The sequence below is a fragment of the Amborella trichopoda genome, chromosome 1, assembly GCF_054954075.1.
Source record: "Amborella trichopoda isolate Santa Cruz 75 chromosome 1, AtrichopodaSantaCruz75HAP2 v2.0, whole genome shotgun sequence".
Lineage (NCBI taxonomy): Eukaryota > Viridiplantae > Streptophyta > Magnoliopsida > Amborellales > Amborellaceae > Amborella > Amborella trichopoda.
This window is the reverse complement of record NC_142336.1, coordinates 17,349,285-17,369,580: the sequence shown is the minus strand read 5'-3', so window position 1 is coordinate 17,369,580 and position 20,296 is coordinate 17,349,285. Positions and strand designations below refer to the sequence as shown.

General features: G+C 34.6%; 1 protein-coding gene across 1 annotated transcript in view; it reads left to right on the top strand.

The window, feature by feature from the left end:
* LOC18425747 (Pectin lyase-like superfamily protein) overlaps positions 1-17,168 on the top strand; it is a 58,617-nt gene extending 41,449 nt beyond the window's left edge. The window contains exons 4-5 of the mRNA XM_088861850.1: positions 14,409-14,668; positions 16,852-17,168. Coding sequence (XP_088717976.1) covers positions 14,409-14,668; positions 16,852-17,008 — 417 coding nt within the window. The 3' untranslated portion in view covers positions 17,009-17,168. The remainder of the gene's footprint in view (positions 1-14,408; positions 14,669-16,851) is intronic.
* The last annotated feature ends 3,128 nt before the right edge of the window (positions 17,169-20,296 follow it).

Genomic DNA, 20,296 nt, shown 5'->3' with positions numbered 1-20,296 from the left:
GAACATATTGTTTCCCTTATTACGCATTGTTGGAAGCTAATTTTCATCAACATGAGGCCCCCACTCAATAAAGGTCTACCAAGTAGTAGAAATTTCGACAGTCTCAGAACAGCCCCAGAACTGCCCAAGATCTTCATGAGGTCTTTCAAAAGTTTTTTGTTACGTTTCATCGCATTCTGACATGTCTAAGGCAGTGCAGAGTGAGAAATAGTTTTGGCAGAATCGGCTTCGGCACCCTAAAATGGACCTCTATAAGTAGAACTACATTTTCAGCATCCCAAACTACTGTGGGACCACCACCATTTGATCCAACATGATTGAAAACCCCCAGGGGTCAATTTTCATCCCAAACAGACACTCCAAGAAGAAGTTATAGGCGAAAGAATGAAACAGGAGGAGTCGCACGCTATTCCCGTGTGGCAACCCTGCAACACTACACCATTAAAGGGACAGTCACGACCGGTGATTTTCAATATTCATATCTCAGTCGTCCCATATCGGATCATGCTCAAAATTGGGGAGCATGTTCGTCTAGTCAAGACGAGTGATTCATATGTGGCACGTCCCGTGACGATACCTGAGCGAAAAGAAAAGCTAGAGAGAAGTTGCTGATCCGTGAAGAAAGTGCAAGAAATTCATTAGCATCGTGCATCGCTAGAGCAACCAAATCGAGCCCTACAAGAAAACAATCATCTTACGATCAATCGGGCATCAAAACGAACCAGGATCAGTCATGCAAGAACACACAAGTCCTAAGGCAACACTTGGACTTTTCTGGAATTCCACAACTTGTTAAGAAGGGGTAATCTGTTGTTTTTCACCCTATTTTCTAATTTCTTTTAATTCAATTTAATCTTAATTTCTAATAATTAGGGTTACTTTTGATCATCCACCCTTGTTTGGGGCACATATCTATATATAAGTACCATCATTGTACGTAAAAAACGAAAGAGAAAATGTAGATACATACATACACAAGAGAGAGTTTCACTTAATACAAGTTTCTCTTTCTTACTATTGTAGTGTTACGCTTAAGAGAGAGGGTGAGGTGAGAGAACCTTTCGATCGGTACCCTTAGGGATGAGGTAAATCTTCTCGCTCTTCTTTTTCTTTTCTTCTTCTCTCTGCCTTCTCCCTTCTCTTCTCCCTCTTCTTCTTCTGAGTCCCTAGTGGAGGTCGTGCACGACAGTGGTAGTGTCATGCATGCCTCTCCCTTGGTCTCACAGGTCGCACATGGTGATGGCAGGGCCATGCACAAGTCTTCTTTCCCTCCTTCTCGTATGTCTCTTTCTCTAAGTGAAGTCTGTAGATGGCGCTACCCATCGCCGCCCACAGATGTAGCTTTGACGTCTAGGTGAAGAACCCAGACGGCGAAGTGTGTTGCCACCTACAGGAGTCTTCCTCTGCTGCGCATCTAACGTAGAAGGTGATACCTATCGCCGCCCGCTAAAGGCCCTGGCAACACCCATCACGGTCCGCAAGCTTCCTCCATGCGTCCGGTGCCTATCACTGTTTTCCCTGCATCCCATGTCTATCGCAGTGCGACCTAGGAGAAACCATCGTTGTGAGCCTTGTCAGGAGCTAGCGCCATCCACAAGGGATACGCCGCCTCCATGCATTGCCCACCGTGATGTCTATCGACGTCAGAATTTTCCCCTTCTCTTCACCGCCTCGTTCTTTCCTCTCCACCTCTTTCTCTTCTCACTTGATGGAGGGCAGACCTAGCCTAGTGCCGACACGTCCACCTTGGTTTCTAGTAGTACTGTTGCTGTGTTGGTCTTGTGAACCATGCTTGTTTTGCTACCACTCCGAGTCGGTGGCTTTCGGTTGTCATGCTAGCCTCACCTCTCCATCAAGTTCTCTTCTCCTTTCTATCTTTCATCTAACCTTGCACTTCGTCGCCATCTCCCATGAATGTGCATTACCCTAAGACAAAGATGGGTCCTTTTCGACCCACTTGTCTTACAAATTAACCATAGAAGTATTATCAAGGGATGCGATTCTGAGCCAGCTCAAGCAGTTGGGGGGCTTTCTTCGTGATCTAAGAGGGCACCTACGCGATCCAGCTAGAGTAAGTCCTGAACCCATAAATTCCTCTCTCATTGGTTGGTATACCTGCCCTTGCCATCGAGCAAGGTTCCAAGAGAGAGATCTCAAATCCTGGGTCCATTAGAGACCCGAGAAACGTGCTACCATATAACCTAAATTAGTAGGACGAGATCAAGGTACCTAACCACACATCACTGGGAACTTGCATGTCAAACTCTTGAGACCCATCCTCTTGTTCCACTTCTCCCTCATCTTTATGTACCACAATAGGAAGAGCTATAACCGGTTTTGAACCGTTGAAGATTCGTGGCTTTTTTTACTTGTTCATGTCTTCAATGGTACGGTCTTCTTGTAAGACCACATCCCTACTCTTGATCACCTTCTTATTCTCAGGATCCCATAGCCTATAACTAAACTCTTCATCTGAGTACTCTAAGAAGATGCATATAAGTGTTCTCTCATCTAACTTGGATCTTTGTTCCTTGGGCACATACACCAATGCGTTGCATCCGAACACCTTCAAGTGTGAATATGAGATATCTTTTCTAGTCCAAACTCTCCTTGGGATTTCACCATCTAAAGGAATGGTGGAGATCTATTTATTAGGTAGCATGCTATGAGGACTGCGTCACCCCAATACGACGCTGATAACTTGGTGGTAGATAGCATGCTCCTAACTCTTTCCATAATGGTGCGATTCATTCTCTCTGCTACACCATTATGCTGGGGGGATATGGTATTGTCTTTTTGTGCTTAATGCCACGCTTAGCACAATAGCTTTTGAAAGCATTTGAGGTGTATTCCTCCCATTATTTGATCTGAGACACTTTAACAGCTTGCATATATTCCTTTCTACTTTAGTTATTTATGATTAATTAATAGATATTATAAATTTTTATGCCTTATTAGTTATTTATTAGTGGTAGATGAATAACAAAATATTTGAAATACAAAAATTAATATGCCTTATTCGTTATTTATGATTAATTAATAGATATTATAAATTTTTATAAAGTAAAACTTTAAGAAGCCCTCTTTAGTAATCATGTATAGCTTATCATACTAAACCATAAATTGGTCAATAATTAATTTGGAGATCATTTTATGTACTTTTAATTTTATAATAAAACAAAGTTATTGTTGGATCATTTTAGCATTTTTATTATTTTGCACAGGTTAAGAGATTAAAACTTTGATGTTGTTTATTATATATGAAAAATAGTTTGATAGAGTTGCAGCCTAATAAGTAAAGCCTCACCCCAAAACTCATTGATAATTGTAATTCAAGCATTAAAAAACCTTTACAATATCTTGGCTTGAATATTCTAGTTGTTAAAAAAAAAATAGTGAGTCTTTTATTTTATTTTGTAATAAGTTAGAACATAAGATATTGGGGTGGCTATTGGGGTAGATTTAATGTGTATTCCTTAATTTGTATTCCTTAAATCAAAAGATGGTTATTTACCCTAATAGCTATTACATCCTTTCAGATGTAACCATTAGGGGTGTAATGTGGCTATTGGGGTGCAATGTTTTCCATTAAATCAAAAAACAAATTACACTCCAATTACAAAAGGTGGATATAAGTATGACTCCTATTTTCCCAATAGCCACCCTATCTTACACCCCTATAGCCTCTCCAAGAGAAGGAAAGTAGTCACCCATGTAGGAGTCGCAAAATAGGATATATTGAGTGTTTCTCACCTATTTCTTTGTAGGAGTCACCCGCATAGGAGGGGTTAGATAAGGTAGTTCTGTCTTCTCACCTCCTTCCTTTTTCTTCTCCCCCTTTAAAAAAAAAAAGGAAAAAACGAAAAAGAAGAGAAGCAAGGCTCTGTCTCTCTCTCTTTGATTCGTCTATGCCTCTCTAATCTAATTCTTTTTCATTCTCTTTCCTGTTAAACAAACTAAAAATTAGATTGTTTTTTTTTTTTTTTTTTTTTTGCTTCTTCTTGTGCCACTATCTCTCAATGTCTTTTTGAGGGTTTCTATTTTTTTTTATCATCCAAAAATAGAATAAGTCCTTTATATATATATATATATATATATATATATATATATATATATATATATATATATATATAAAAGGTGGCTATTGGGAAGAGAGGGTGTAAGATAGAGTGGCTATTGGGGTGTAACGTGTTCCACATTACACCCATATAACCACCTCAATAGCCACATTTTTTTTTTTAAAAAAAGTGGATTTCAAGTTCAAAAAATAATATATATTATAACAAATTATCTAGACCGTTCATTTTGCCCAAAATGTAAGTGTTCATAGATCCGCAAGATCCGTACCATTTTTTGAGTTTCGAATTTAATTATCGGTGTTAGAAATTTATTTTAGAGCCATAGAGATTTCTTTTGCCAAAGGTACTTTCCGGACAAAGATTTGAGGTGAGGCTCTATTCTGTTTTCATAAAGCTTAGGCCTTATAGAATTCTCATCCATTACATATTACTATAATAAAAAAAAAACGAATAAAAAAATTCCCAAAAAAAAAACTCACCTTACTCGCTCCTCATCTTCCTTCTTACTATTCTCTCTCTATCTAACGAGTTATCATGGAGGTGCGTCTTTGTAGGTGATCACAAAGAGTTATTATAGCAGTGTCTTTGCAGTGTCCTTATGGAAGAGATTTTGAGATAAGTTAAAAGAGGAACCCATTATTTTATAAAGATGTAAATTCCCTTCACAAAAAAAATATGAATTTGAACAAAAAAAAATGGGCGAGAATTACTCATTATGGCCAGTATAAGGAAATCATTTATTAAAGGTCGTAAAAATACCTAAAAAATGTTCCTGATTATTATTATTATTTATTTTATTTCGACTCTTTTTTTTAAAAAAATTATCGTCATACACAAAAAGAACGCTATGTGCATATAGATCTGTTTGATATGAGGTCAATGAAATACTAATAGTAAAGATTAAACAAGTTGTATTTGAGAGTCAATCTTTCTCTGATACTATTGTTAGCCCCAATAAAAATAATAATAATAAATAAATAAAATAAATTTGCTACTCGGATCTATCCTTAAATCATATGAAAGACTTAAGGTTCCATGCCAAACCTATAGACAAAGTAATTAGGTGACAGGCTACCTTGAGAGTCCCCTTTGGTGAATCTCATGTACCCATTTTCGATCCTTTTGTTTCTCTTTACTTGAGAGGTTAATTGCTTTTTATAGATAACCATACTTTGTAAATCACACATTCATCGTCTATAGGAATTGAGATCCATGTATAACTCCTACCTTAATTCCCTTAAGTGCAGTCAATTAGGATTAACAAGTTGTCACAAAACTGCTAATCTTGTGTAATGAGAACCTGTCATTAGTGCACTAATGACTCACATGACAGAATGTCATCCTAGGATTCCTAAAATTTGATAAAAGATATTTAGAAATTAAATAATTTTGTACATCTATAATATAGAAAAAAAATTCTTACAAAAAATCCAAGCACAACACCAGTACAACATGCCATGAGAGCTCCAAAAATGGATCTTAGTATATGGCATTGCCTCATGTCAACCTCATGGGATTTCACATATACTATACAATATGGTTTTTTTTACTATTATTGAAAAATAAATTCTTGAGATAAAAAGGATTGATATGCCACATTTCAAACATTACCCACATATAATATTAGTCATAAACTATTTTTAAAGCATATAAATTTATTTGTGAAGAATAGATAATTTATTTATTTATCTTTTTTAAACATATTTAATGTTTTCTACGTCTCTTGGAATTTGTACCCCATAAACCTCTATTTTAACTTTTGTTTTATTTTATTTATTTTAAAAAATATCTTCACCATTAATTCAAACTCCAGATCCTCGATCCAACCATTGGACACAAATCTAGTAATGAGTGATCTACCCCACCAATCCGAAAATTAAAACCGGTTGTGAGCGACAACCACAGAGAAAATAAGCATGCTTTACGAGGCAAAAGGTTGCAAGCCAAGGTTCTCTAAATTATTGATAGGTTGCAAGCCAAGGTTCTCTAAATTATTGATAATTAAAAGCCCACAAAACAAAGTAAGATTTTGAGCAAGTAGAAACCCACCAAACAATAAGGCAAACATTCAAATAGCGAAACGACAAGTCTGTCCAACAGGAGCATATTGTGCATTTTCTCCCTGGGTAAAACTCAATCTTAGAAACTATTTGGACTCCAAATTTTGGGCTAAACTTTAACAATCAACCTCAAATGAACAAAACTTTCACCTTTTAGTAATTAAATAAAAAATAATATCTCAAAATTGAACAGGAACCGTCTAATTTTTAGAGGGCAAGATTGAGGAGTTCAAGAACTCAAAATAATCATCTTGTTACACTTGGATACCCAAATTTCAGATAAATAATCCTCAGCTATTTTGTCCGTGTGAGTTGTGCACAGAATGCTAAATGCTCGCTCTTTATAATATATATATTGGCCATATTGAAGAAGAGAGCTAGAGAGATGATATCATATCTATTTTTGTATTCAGCAGGGTTTACATGAACAAGGCATCCAGTGTTTAAATAAACAACACATGAATTTGAAGCGTTGTAGTTATGCATAAATTTGTAGCGTTGTAGGTTAGCATTATGTAGAGTATTTTTCTTTTCTTTTCTTGGGAGGTGCTTTTAAAATTTCATCTTTCATACAGTCGTCTTTTTTTAATCTAGGAAAATAATTCATCTCTATGTTTGTATTCTAAGGTCTAGAACTAAGTATCTCATTAAAATTGATGGCATCTATTAGTTGGGCTCAAAAAACATCTTTTGGGGTATGTTTTTTAAATTTTTCTTTTTGATGATTGTTCATTAGCTTAAGAACAATGTATATTTTAAACTTGGGGCTAAACAAATGGGTTTTTAACATGGCTTTTCTAAGCTGGTGCATTATATTATTATAAAATCGTTGCATGATATCATTGCTTATTCTCTTTGGGCAGTGATTTCATGCAATGGTTGTATAGTAATATAATGTAACCACAATTTTAGAAAACCATATTTATATGACTCCAAATTTTGCACACATGCTCCTTTCATCCCAATAATCAATATTAGAAAAAAAAAATTCAATTTGCACTTTAGATATAGTAAAAAATGAGTGCCCTCCAACAATGAATATCGACCATCTATTTGGTGAATTTCAAGATCTAGACCTTTACAAATTAAAAATAATTTTTTCTTTTTTTTATGACTGTTAATCTAATGATACTAAAGATATCTAAAATTTTTTGAAAGAAAACAAATCCTTCTAAAATCTAGATCTAAGTATCATATTAAAATGGACGTCCTATATTAGTTGGGCTCAAAACACATCTTTTGGAGTGTGTTTTCAAATTTTTCTTTTGGTGATTGTTCATTAGATTTAGAACAATGTATATTTAAAAATTGAGATTAAACAAATAAGTTTGTAACATGATTTTTGTACGTTGTTGCATTATATTATTATTATAAAACCGTTGCATGAAATCATTACCCATTCTCTATATTCGTTCTTGATCAAGCTGGTGGACAGCATAGAATCAAATGGAAGGGTGTTGGTGCACCACCTCTATAAGTCCTTACGTGGTGCCTTAAACATTTGTTCATGCTTTTACACATGCCCTGGACCTTTCCTCCTTAAAAGTTGCATGCTACAACCCATCTACATATAGGATTTCTTGTATCTTTTCGAATGTGTCCACCTCTTAAATATTAGGGTGAGATCAATCTGATGAGATCTGGATTCGGATCCGACCAGATCCAGATATAGATCCGAATGGTATACATCGAATTTGGGTTGGATCTGGCTTCAAACCAGATCCTAGATAATTAGATTTGGATTTGGATTCGAATAGTATACATCAAATCCAGATTTGGATCCAAATCCGAATAAGATACATCGGATCTGGATTCGAATTTGGATTATATATATTATTAAAAAAGTATATATAAAAAATAAAAAATAAAAAAATACTATTTTAAAACAATCAGGTTGGATCCAAATCGGATCCATCAATACTCGAATTCAATCTGAATTTTAAGTCAGATCTCACTGTTGGATCCGGGTTTGAATTTCGGATATATACCCAAATCCAAATAGGGTAAAAAATCCGAGTTTCCGGTCCTAGTCAAGCCAATTCTCACCCCTATTAAATAGGGCTTAATAATACACTATAAAAAAAGTTAGAGAAGTGAGAGCTTTTCGTATAACTGAAGTGGCCATTTCTATTATTAAAAACAATGACATTCCTTTTTGGAAAAATTACATACATATCTGTTATAGTTTCCGTTATTACGGATCTACCGAATAGTTTCTGTTATTTCTACCGTGTCTGTTTTTTTCATGTCAAAATGGAATTTTTTTTTTTAAAAAATGACTTTACCCTTTTTAGGTTGTTCAACAACTGAATTCAAAGTATTTTCGGTTGTTCAAGAACAAAAAATACACCAATTTCGGTTATTGAAGAACCAAAAATTTAAAATTTTCGGTTGTTGAAGAGCCGAAAATTTAAAATTTTGGGTTCTTTAGGAACCCGAAAAATGTTGTCTCTCTCGTGTGATGTATTTTTTCTACCTCTCTGAAGTCATAATTATCCCATCAAATCAGAGGGGAACAACTAGTTCGATCCCCTAAATTTAGGAGAAATCTTAGGGATTATGAGATTAAAAGATTAGGAGAAATCTTGCGGCATATTCTCTCTCTACGTCTTTGAAGGCATGGTTATCCGATAAAATCACGAGGGAACAACTAGTTTGAGCCTCTAAATTTAGGAAAAATCTCACGGATTATGAACTTACCCAAAAAAAAAAAAAAAGATGTTGCGTGAAGGGAAGAGAGAGAGTTTAAAAAAAAAACCATTTTTACCCATGTAATGTAGAGAGAGAGGTAGAGAGAGGATACACAAACCCATAAGAGAGAAAAATATTTTGGTTATTGAAGAACTGAAAATTTTAAATTTTATGTTATTCAAAAACTAAAATTGGCCCCGTTTTAGGTTGTTGAACAACTAAAAAATACTTTGAATTTGGTTGTTCAACAACTAAAAAAGGGTAAAGTCTTTTTCTTTTTTAAATTCCATTTTGACATGAAAAAAATGGACACGGTGATAATAATCGAAACTATTCGGTTGAGCCGTAATAACAGAAACTATAACGAATATGTATGCAATTTTTCCTTTCTTTTTTCACCTTTATTTATGTTTTGTTGTTAAAAAATTTTCAATGTTTTTTTGAACTCCTTTTTTCCTTCATAATTTCCGTTTTGACATGAAAAAAAAGAGTCGTAATAACGAAAACTACAATGAATATATATGCAATTTTCAACCAAAAACACTTTGAATTCGGCTGTTCAACAACCGAAAAGAGTAAAGTCTTTTTTTTTTTTTTTTTTATATTTCTGTTTTGGCATAAAAAAATTGACACGGTGATAATAACCGAAACTATTAGGTAGAGCCGTAATAACATAAACTATAACGGATATGTATGCAATTTTCTCTTTCTTTTTTCACCTTTATTTATTTTTCTTTGTTCAAAATTTTTCATTCTTTTCTTGAACTCCTTTTTTCCTTCATAATTTTCGTTTTGACATGAAAAAAAAGAGCCGTAATAACGGAAACTATAACGAATTTATATGCAATTTTTTCTTTCTTTTTTCACCTTTATTTATTTTTCGTTGTTCAAAAGTTTTCATTCTTTTCTTGAAGAGCCTTTTTTTCCTTCATGTTTTTTATTCTTTTCTTGAACTCCATTTTTCCTTGATGACACCTATTACCATTGCATATTGTAGTGGTAGGAATGGAAATTTAAATGTAGCGTTGCTAGACGTCAACGGCTAACCACTTAAGCCTTAGGCTGATCCCTCTATTGCATACTGTTATAAACACTAAAACATGAATGGAACAACCGATTTTCAAGGAAGATATAGAAACTAAAAGATCACTGATTTGGATTAAGAATTGCTGGTTGTGCCCATTCCTCAACTAAATTGTTTATAGTACGTAATATATCCATATAGGCAATTTTTATTTTTATTTTTTAAACTTGCATTAACAAAAAAGAATTGTGATGGGAGGATTCTAATATCCATTGTGTAGACGGCAATCTAACCCTCTAGCCACCGCAGGCATCTTATTTAAGCAATTTAAAGCATAAATATCATTATTTCTTTTCTTCTTGTTTTTTTTTCTTTTTTCTTTTTTATTCCAAATTCAGATCGATATCAATGGGTCAACCCCATCAATCTATTTTTTAAAAATACTACTTCGACATAGCATAATCCGTGGGGAAATTTCCACAGTGCGCCCCCTAGGGGAGGTTGCTGAATAGCAACGGTTTTGTTGATGGATCTCCCAGATCGCCAACGGATGGGCACCATGGTTTTAGCATAACTTAATTTGAAACCCATTATTTAGAAAAAAGCAAGCTTTATATGCTTCTTTTACAAAATAGAAGTTATATCCTCCCCCTGATCCAACCGTCCATTTTGAATGGAAAGTTAATATTGCTCCAATCACAATGTCACATCTCTACACTATTTTATTTTTAAATTTTTGTCTATAAACTGTTTTGACACTAAATTTTGGACGTCCATTCTTCTATTAAACTTGCACTAGCGAAAAATATAAAAACAAATATTTTCATTAAAATAAAATGATCAAAATACCCTTGAAAGTTTCAAAGGGTATTTTGGTCATTATATTTTATCGAAAAATTATTTTTAATAGTTTTTTATAGGCGGGCCACAATGAGAAGATGTCACATACCAAATTTTATATTTATACAATTTGTATAAAAAAAAACTAAAAATAAAATACTTTTAGATGTCGGATCAAAGATAAAATGGTGAGTGGCTCTCTTGATTAAAATTGAATGGTTGGATGGTAGGGGGAGGATAGAACTTCTATGCTATAGGGGAAGCTAGAAACCTTTCCCTTTAGAAAAACCCCTAAAGTTAAAAGCATTTTATACTCTTAATTATGAAAGTAGCCTAAAAACAGTCATTTTGTGAGAAAAATAAAATATATTAAAACTACGATATATTATGGAAAAAATTTATATAAAGTTGTAACTTTAAAAGTTAGAATTAAAGGTACCCTTTAAAAATCCATTGAAAAACATTGTTGTAATGTTGAAAAACCATCTAATTGATCATCTCATCATCAAGATATATGAGTATGATTTAAAAACAGATATTGAGTCCCATAAATAGTCAACACAGTATCTAGATAGTCTATTTTCAAGATATTTATATGTTTATAAATCTACTTGATTTTAACCATTTTTGAAGTTTAAACTTTTATAAAAATAGATTTTTAGATAATCTTAAGAATATTTTACACCAAAATTACACATTATGATAAAATTTGGAATTGCGCTGTAATTGGATTGTTTAAAGTTCTGACGTTATAAAACCACGCCCATATTTTATTGTCCTCAAAATAAGCTTTTGGAAGAAAAAAAATGAAAATCTATAAACTACCTTAAATTTTTCTCTTCGTGGAGATTCTCTTTGGTGCCATCCTCCCGTAGCACCAACGAAGTACTGATATTGATTCAACATTTAATTACTTAAATACAGAGTGATATTTTTCATCTCTTTTAAGTGAAAGTTATACCCACCCATTCCAGCCACAAATACATAGGTACCCTTTTATTTATGAACTCATGTTTTTGAATCATGAATGTAATAATCATGCTCTTTAAACCAACACTTTTCCCGTTCTCAATGTTTCCTGATCCATTTTTTTTGTTCCATATTATTAGACAAAGCCTGAAGGAAAATTGTTTCATGTTTGTACATTTGCAGTCTCGAGGTATAAAGCATCCATCGTAAAGACGGATGCAAATAGGTGGTCCATCTAAAAACAATTGAAACTGATTTTTGTAATACAATTCTTAATTTTTGTAATAAAATTATTAAGTTTATTAATTTATAAATTTTGTAATTTTATTAATTTGTAACTTTTGTAATAAAATTATTAATTTTTGTAATAAAATTTGTAATAAAATTATTAATTTTTGTAATAAAATTTGTAATAAAATTATTAATTTTTGTAATAAAATTTGTAATAAAATTATTAATTTTTGTAACTTTATTAATTTTTGTAATTTATTAATTTGTGATTTTTGTAATAAAATTATTAATTTTAACTTTCAAAATTTATTTATTTTTTCATATTCATGATCTCTATGTTAGATATTACATGTCCTTAAAAATAAGTTCCAAAACTCCATCTCAAAATAGAATTTTAAGTGGCGACTCATTTCTACATGGACACATAAAAGCCGTGTCCAAAACTGAATTACCACCCATTTATTTTAATGGTATAAGGTCTGAGCAGGGGTTCATCTGGGCCTAGGCTCAACCCAGGACGGCCCGATTGGCAGCTCTACTGACATGTAAGGTAGCCAAGCAAGGATCGGTGTGGTTCGAACTTCTAATGCTTGGCCCAGGCCTAAGCACAGCCCAAGGGGCCTTATTGGGTAGCCCAAACTTTGAATGGCCTATTTAGCAGTCCTACTATCCTTGTCATGAATCTTGCATTTCTGATGGCGAATTAGTACACAGCGAAACACAGAAAAAAACATGTACAAAATAACATGGACCTGGTAGGAGTTCTATATATCTTTCAAGTCCAATTACAGTATTCCAATTGGTCTCGATTTCCTCTGCATTCCATGCGTGTGCTACCTTTATTTCAAGAGTTCAATGCTTGTAACCTTAGGCAAGCCTCATGATTACTAGAACTAAAGCTACTATTCCACAATGTAGATGCTTTAGCCTTTGATGGAGATGGCCTAAGAGTTTTTGCCAATTCACCGTGCTGAGTTTCAGTGCTACATGTCCCACTCTAGGTTTTTTTAGAAAGGGAAACAAAAAGCAAATAGAGGTTTAGGAAAAAGAGCCTAGGCTTAATTGGTTAGCCCTTCACAATTTACAACACTTCATTTTAGTCTCAATTCTTACCAAGGGTAGGGGCCCTTTCCCCACTGACTCACCCAAAAAAGAAAAAGAAGAGAGAGGAAGATGTGATAATTTTTTGAAGCCTTAGAGCGACAAGTCTAGAGAGGTAAAGAAAAAGAAGAGAGAGGAAGATGTGATAATTTTTTGAAGCCTTAGAGCGACAAGTCTAGAGAGGTCTTTGGGTAGCACATGACTCCCTTTTCACGAATGGAATCTTCCCTTGAATTCCCTCTCTAGAACTAGCATGACTCCTTTTTCACGAAAGGAGTCTTCCCTTAAATTCCCTCTCTAGAACTCTCCCCGGAGTCCAATTATCTCACCTTGGTGGATATGCTTTTGAAATTAGATAAATATCTCTTAACCATCTTTTTCATTAAATAACACTCCATAACTATATATCTACTTCATCCACCCAACAATAATTCTATACGAAACATCTTCCTCAATCTCTCATTTCCATGGATTATGAAGGACTATATGTAAATAAATTCTATTTGAATCGTAGTAGCTCACAATCAGGCACACATACATGGTTCTGTATAATCATGTATGAGACTTGGAACATATAAACAAGGTATGCAATGCTTGTGATATTTCTTCAGATTAACATAAAACATGAAGTGGCACTAAGTACAAAACTTCAAATGGACAACAGCTAAATTGCATTATTATCGCTGAGCTAGTAGTGCAAATATCCTTGGCGCTTTATACAGTGACTGATTCACTTCTTATGGTTAATCCGCTTAGGTCGATGAATGGAATGTAGTGTCATATACTAAAGTCCCACTCATTTAGCAGAAAACTGCTTTATTTGTTGACCTTGCTTAGGCGGGACCAGCATGGGTTATGGCCCTTAATTGTACTACAAATGTGCTAGTGACAGTAGAATCAGGTAAATGGATCTTGGTATGAAAATCAAAAGGGGTGAGGGTAATTTGGTGATGATGGGGTACTTCCCAATACATCCAATTTCAATTAGATGCACAATTCATGTTAATCATATTAGTCAGGAACATCTAATCAACCACCATGCTGAATTGGACATGCAAAAGGTTACTTGAACAAAGATTAGATCGGTCCAGAGATTTTCTTTACTTTGTTATGGTCTTGTTTGATTGGATAGATGTAAATATGAACCATAAGAATCCTTACTCCTACTTTGTTCCAAAATGGTTCAGGAATAGATAAAACTCAATATGAAGCAGTGAGCTAACACGTCCAGATTTTAAACTTCTTCTTATAGGGGAGAAAGAGAGGGAATACGATGTGGCCAAAGCACATAGTGGCTTGTCCCATGTTTCCTCATTCCCATCTACTAATCATAGAGGCTGAAAGTGCTACAGAGAGAATTTTAAAATGCTATTTTATGGTTTCTTTGATTCAAATACTTTATTGTGATTTCAGAACTGCCAACTGAATTCAGTGGCAAACCCAGTGCCAAGTGGAGCAAAACTCATAACAGGGGCTATCTCGGCACAAGCTCGATCAACAAGGGATGAGAACACGGGCTTCTCCTTCGTGAACTGTAGCATTGGTGGGAGAGGACGCACATGGTTGGGGCGTGCGTGGCGCCCTTTCTCCACTGTCATATTTGCTTATACCTTCATGTCTGAAATCATATCTCCAGATGGTTGGAATGATTGGAATGATCCATCCCGAGACCAGTAAGTTGCCATTCTTCCATCTGAAATCAATACTAGAACTGGCGCTAATTTTCTATATTTTCCTATTTCCATCTAACATTTCATATGCTTGTTAATTGTTATACGAATTCATGAAGATGAATATCTCTTACAACAATCATTGAATGCTCCAGTATAAGTTTTTGAACAGTGAAACATGCATTCAAATGAAGCTAAAATCCAAATGTTCCTCGCCAACTGTTGAAATAATTGACCACAGAAATAAATTACCATGACAAAAAAGCTAAGACATAACTAATCGAACTGTAGCCAGATCTTCTAATAATCAAATATTAAAGAAACACCATGAATAGCTACGTTTTCTAAGAGCTCTTGTTACCTATAGCATCTGGCAGATCCACTGGATGTTAGGGAGGTTTCCATTCTAGACCGCAAAGCAATTTGACAGAGAGAGGTTTACATACTTATAGCCTCATGGTGAACATACGAGGAATGACAGAGACAACTCTACTGCTCGAAATTAATTTGAAAGGTCCACCAACAAATACCATTATTTTATTTTAGGAATAAAATGATACAGGAGAAGAATCCTAGAACAAACGTATGACAAAAAGGGTGTCCACCAAATCCTAGCACCAGTGACTATAGCAATCTTTGAGACAATATTTGATAAGGTTATGAAAGATGTAATCCTCCAATTGTAACACTTTAAGAGCAAGCATTGTGACTGAGGTAAACTTTCACAAGAAGCCTATGTGAAACTTGTTATTGTAACCAAATGATTATCACATGCACAGAGAGTAACAAAACAAAGGAGCTTAAGATATGAGTATGGAATATTTGGCCATATCATACAAACCTGCATTATGATTAGGAGTTTGAGATGGAGCCAAAAATACATGACGCATAAATTATATGAAGTTTCATGCGTAGATAGGACCACATATGACGTTTACTTGTAGCTACTACTCAGTGCCGATGGTTCTAGATGCACACGATTTTACAACCCCTTGCCAAAAAACTTAGATTCAAGTCATTGAACACATAAGTTAACATGTCACAGTCCCTTCGGCAGTGCAGTGATGAAGTAAACAGATACCTTCAACATATGAATTAAAGGGTCATGGTCCATTTAATGGTTCAATGAAGTAAATTAGGTGGACTGGTAAACGTTTTTCACACTACCTAGTATTTACTGTAATGCGAATTTGGTGAGGACTCCTTTCTTCAGGGTACATTTTTCAGTGAGAATTTCCTTTTCATGTTTTCCTCTTAGAATTTGCAGAACTCCACACTAAGTTCGGGTAGACATGAGGAACGAGTGCCACAAGAAGAATGATAATGCAAGAACTATCCAAATTATTGCTCTTTATGTAAGAGAATAAACCACAAGGAGCCCATTCTAATGAGAAAAATATTGATCAACATACTAGGATATAATATGCAAAGATTCTGAAAGAATCGTGTTGATTGACTGACAAAACTCAAGGATCCCATGAGCACAATGGTCACATAATTCCTCATTTGTGGTAGTAGATGTAGAAGAAATATTTTAAGTTATTCACATGAGTACATTCTAGATCACTATAAGAACTAATTTAAAAAGTTATAGCCCCACAAATATTCATACGTGCAGCACTCTACTGTGCGTGTGTATGTATGCATATGTGTTGGGTGTGTGTGTGTGAGAGAGAGAATTTTAAAAAGTTATAGCTCTACAAATATTCATATGGGTAGCACTGTACTCTATGTGTGTATGTGCATGTGCACGCGTGTGTATGTGTGTGTGTGAGAGAGAGAGACAAAGAAAAAGCGATAATTTTGAAGATTGTGACATGTGTTATTGGGCATCTTAGACATTTGGATCAAAAGTATGAGTGAATCTTATAGACATTTGCATCAATGTTATCAAGATCAGACTGGCCACCAAACCAGTGAGGGGTTTGGTCTAGTGAAAATCAGTCCAACCACCAGTAGTACTAGATTTTAGGAAACAAAACAAAATACAAATAAATATAATCGTTCAAAAATATAAGCTATATCACATTGGTTTTGATTAGTTTTTTTAGCCAAACTCTATTTTTGCTTTGAACCAAACCGACCAAATCGCCAGTTCGGTCCAATCTTGATAACTATGATTCATTATATCTCTAACTCTCTCTTCTTGGTTGCAACTTATTTGTTATTACTTGGTGGAAAACTAGGACCATATTTTATGGAGAGTACCAATGCAGTGGAAGTGGAGCCAATACAACATCGAGGGTTTCGTACGTGCATATCCTCAATGATAGCCAAGCTGCTCCTTTCCTCAACATTTCTTACATTGATGGTCAGCAATGGTTGCAGCCCTTCACAAATTAAATGTGACACTTGTTGTCTAGACTACCCTACCCTGCCCCTCATGTTCTTTCACATATTTCTTCTGGTTGTATTATTTCAATATCTCTCTCTTTCTCTCTCTCTATCTATCTCTGTGTGTGTATGTGTGACATCTCTTGGTTAAGATATATTTTTTCAGACATAGAGGAACATTAAAAGGTGGCTGCCATAAATATATTTCCGGTGTGTGCATCTAAGATTAGGTTCAAAAGATAGAAAAGTGGATGGCAATAGCACACCCAAAGTTACAAACAAGTAAAAGAGATGTGCCTGAATATTTCAAAAGCGTAGAGAGAAATATATTCGAAAGGATATATCGGTTTAACCATGTAGACAAATCTGCACCAAAATTATGCCACTTACTGAAAAATTAAATGGATAAAAAACTTAATTCCTAGTACAAGACTGATTAATGAAAGGAAATCAAGACAACATAAATAAATGTTAGGGGACAAACGTAAAAGGAAAAACATTCCTCTATAAATTGTCAACTAGAAAGAATGTACCCTACAGAAGGATCCAAGAATCAAAAAAGAAAGAGACATTGTGGTACCCCAAATATATTTCAAAGGTCAGGAATCAAATCTATTAAACATAACAAAATTTAATATTATAAATTCAACTATTTTACATTTATCTAATATCTATTTTCTAAACTTTTCTTATTTCCTTTTATTTCATAGGTTGCAGAACCTCAACTTTTAGGCTATGTTTCATATCTTGGACACATGTCAACCATTGAACTCATATCAATGTCAAGGCGACATTGATCTCAAGCCACCCATGAAATACAACTACTTGCACTTCAATTATGATAATATAAATATCAATAAACTGAGATTTTTCATCCAAATTTCTTTTCAAAAGATTAAAGATCAAACCCTGGAAGTTTTCAGATTCCCATCAATACTAATGGAGAAAACCCCAGAAACGCATGATACAGCTAAAATGCAAGCATGGCAGGTCTCATTTTTAAATGCACTCAAAAAAGCAAGGAGTACAAACATCAAAGGATAGCTCAGCCTCTCCTATATCAGAGGGTATCTCATCTCTCCATCATACTTCATTCTCATGCAAAACATTCCATTCATCCCTTCCTTTGCCACTCCATGTCTATGTATTTCTCTTATCTGTAGCACATCTAGGATTTCTCCTAGAACAACTAATTAATAGAGCTTTACTTTACGACACCTTAAAGTGGTTCCAAGAAATCTTCTTATTATTGTCCCACACTTTTGCTATATGCTAGAAATCCATGCCACTACTCAATCTGGCCAGCACGGCTGAGGACTTCATCATGTTGCAGATACTTGCTGCACCTGATTTAGCACTGCATTATGAAATGTGGAGTCTCTTGATGCAACTTACACTGAATTCCATCTATCCACTACTCCAACACCAAGATCATCAAGGGGCACTATACCATGTCTCTCCATATGCGACTTGTAAGTTTTTGGCCTTATCTCAAATTCCATGATTCTCATCAGCGGATGGTAACTGCCTCTAGCATGGTACTGATGCCCTCTACCATGGATTGTGCTTTCAAAATGCTTCACCAATCTATCATCCAAAAATAATGTGTTTCTCAAGTAGACAAGCTCCCAGCATCTCGAGAAAGCTTGAGGAGAAGTAAAGCCCATCAATATAAACCACAGTAGTGATCAGCACAATTAAATTCTGTTCCCACCCCTAAGCTAGCAACTGATGCATGCATTATACTATAAAGTACCTCAATTTATTTTTCATACAAAAAATACCCCATTTTTTTTAATTACCAAAAATGAACAAGAAGAGAAGCGCTATGCTGGGGTAGGGGGACTTGAACTCAATCAATGAGGTCAACTTCTTATGATGCTTCCACCCAGTCAACGAGCTTTGAATTTGCTACAGGCACAGAAGCTGAAGGCGCAGGAAGTCGAAATGATTTGGAACACAGAACGCGGTAATAGTTCGAGTGCCGAAGAGAAAGAGTTCCTGTCTGGAAAGCGTGATACCGAGACTCCAGGCCAGTTGAAAGCAAAAAGTGCTTTGTTGCGTTGTTCTAAGTTATATCGCTCTTTAAGGCTGACTTCTATTATAAGGCAGTTGTTCAAGCTTTTTCCTCATTTGAAGCAGCTATTTAAGAGTTTTAAATGCTCTTTTATTACTAAGCAAGTCTAGTTGGGCCTTACTAGTAAAGGGGCTTAGATCAAAGCTTTGGTTTCCTTCTTTTTAGGTAGGCGAGTCAGCTGCAGATTATATCATTTCTTTTTTATTACCACAAAAGTATCTCATTTTATTTTAATTAGCCAAAATTACCTCACTTCATAAACTACAAAATTAAGGTTCTTTCTGTTCTGTATACTTATAGTTATTATCGTCAACTATTTCATTTTGATAGTTTCTGTAGTTACATAGATTATACCTATTTGTACAAAGACATCAGCAATTCCCAATCGTTAATACATAGAGGCCAATAAGCATATCTTGAGTTGGTATAGAAATAGGATCTCCAATAGTCAGAGATAAGAGATTCATATGAGTATACATAAGTAAACGGGCTTCTGCTTGAGCTTCGAAAGACAACAATATATGAATAGTTATGATCCCCATCGAAGTCTGCATTGAATCCCTTACAAACTAATGGATGTAAACAAATAGCACATCCCTCCACTAGAGTTAATTAGAATTCCTATATGGCTAATCTATGCAAAGTAGGTGCTTTATTCAACAATACAAGATGTCTTTCCATAACTTTTTGAAGTATTTCCCATACAATTGGTTCTTATTCCTGAATTTTACTTTTAGCAATCCTTATGTTGGAAGTAACATGTTGTCAGATTAGACCACAAATTAGTTAACCATAAACATATTTTTGTTAATGGTAGTCCAGTAGTTATACCAAGTTATTACTGCAAATTCGGAGATTTTGTTACTACGACAGAGAAAGAAAGATCCAAAGATCTGAGTCAAAATCATCTGAGTTCATCGCCCAATGAAGAGTTTCCAAAACATTTGACTCTTTAATCATTGCAGTATAAAGGATTAGTAAATCAAATAATATATAGTAAATGGATCAGTTTGAAAATCAATGAATTGTTAGTCGTAGAATATTATTCCCGTCAGTCTTAAACCTAAAATTATAATTTGTAATCGTTCTTGTATCAAGGGGTTTATTCATAGGTACATTTGATTGATTCGAATTTATAATTGTTTGAATTGTGTAATCTACAACTACAGATATTGGTAACCGGCCCAAAGCAATTTGATTATAATTCAATTCATGACTAT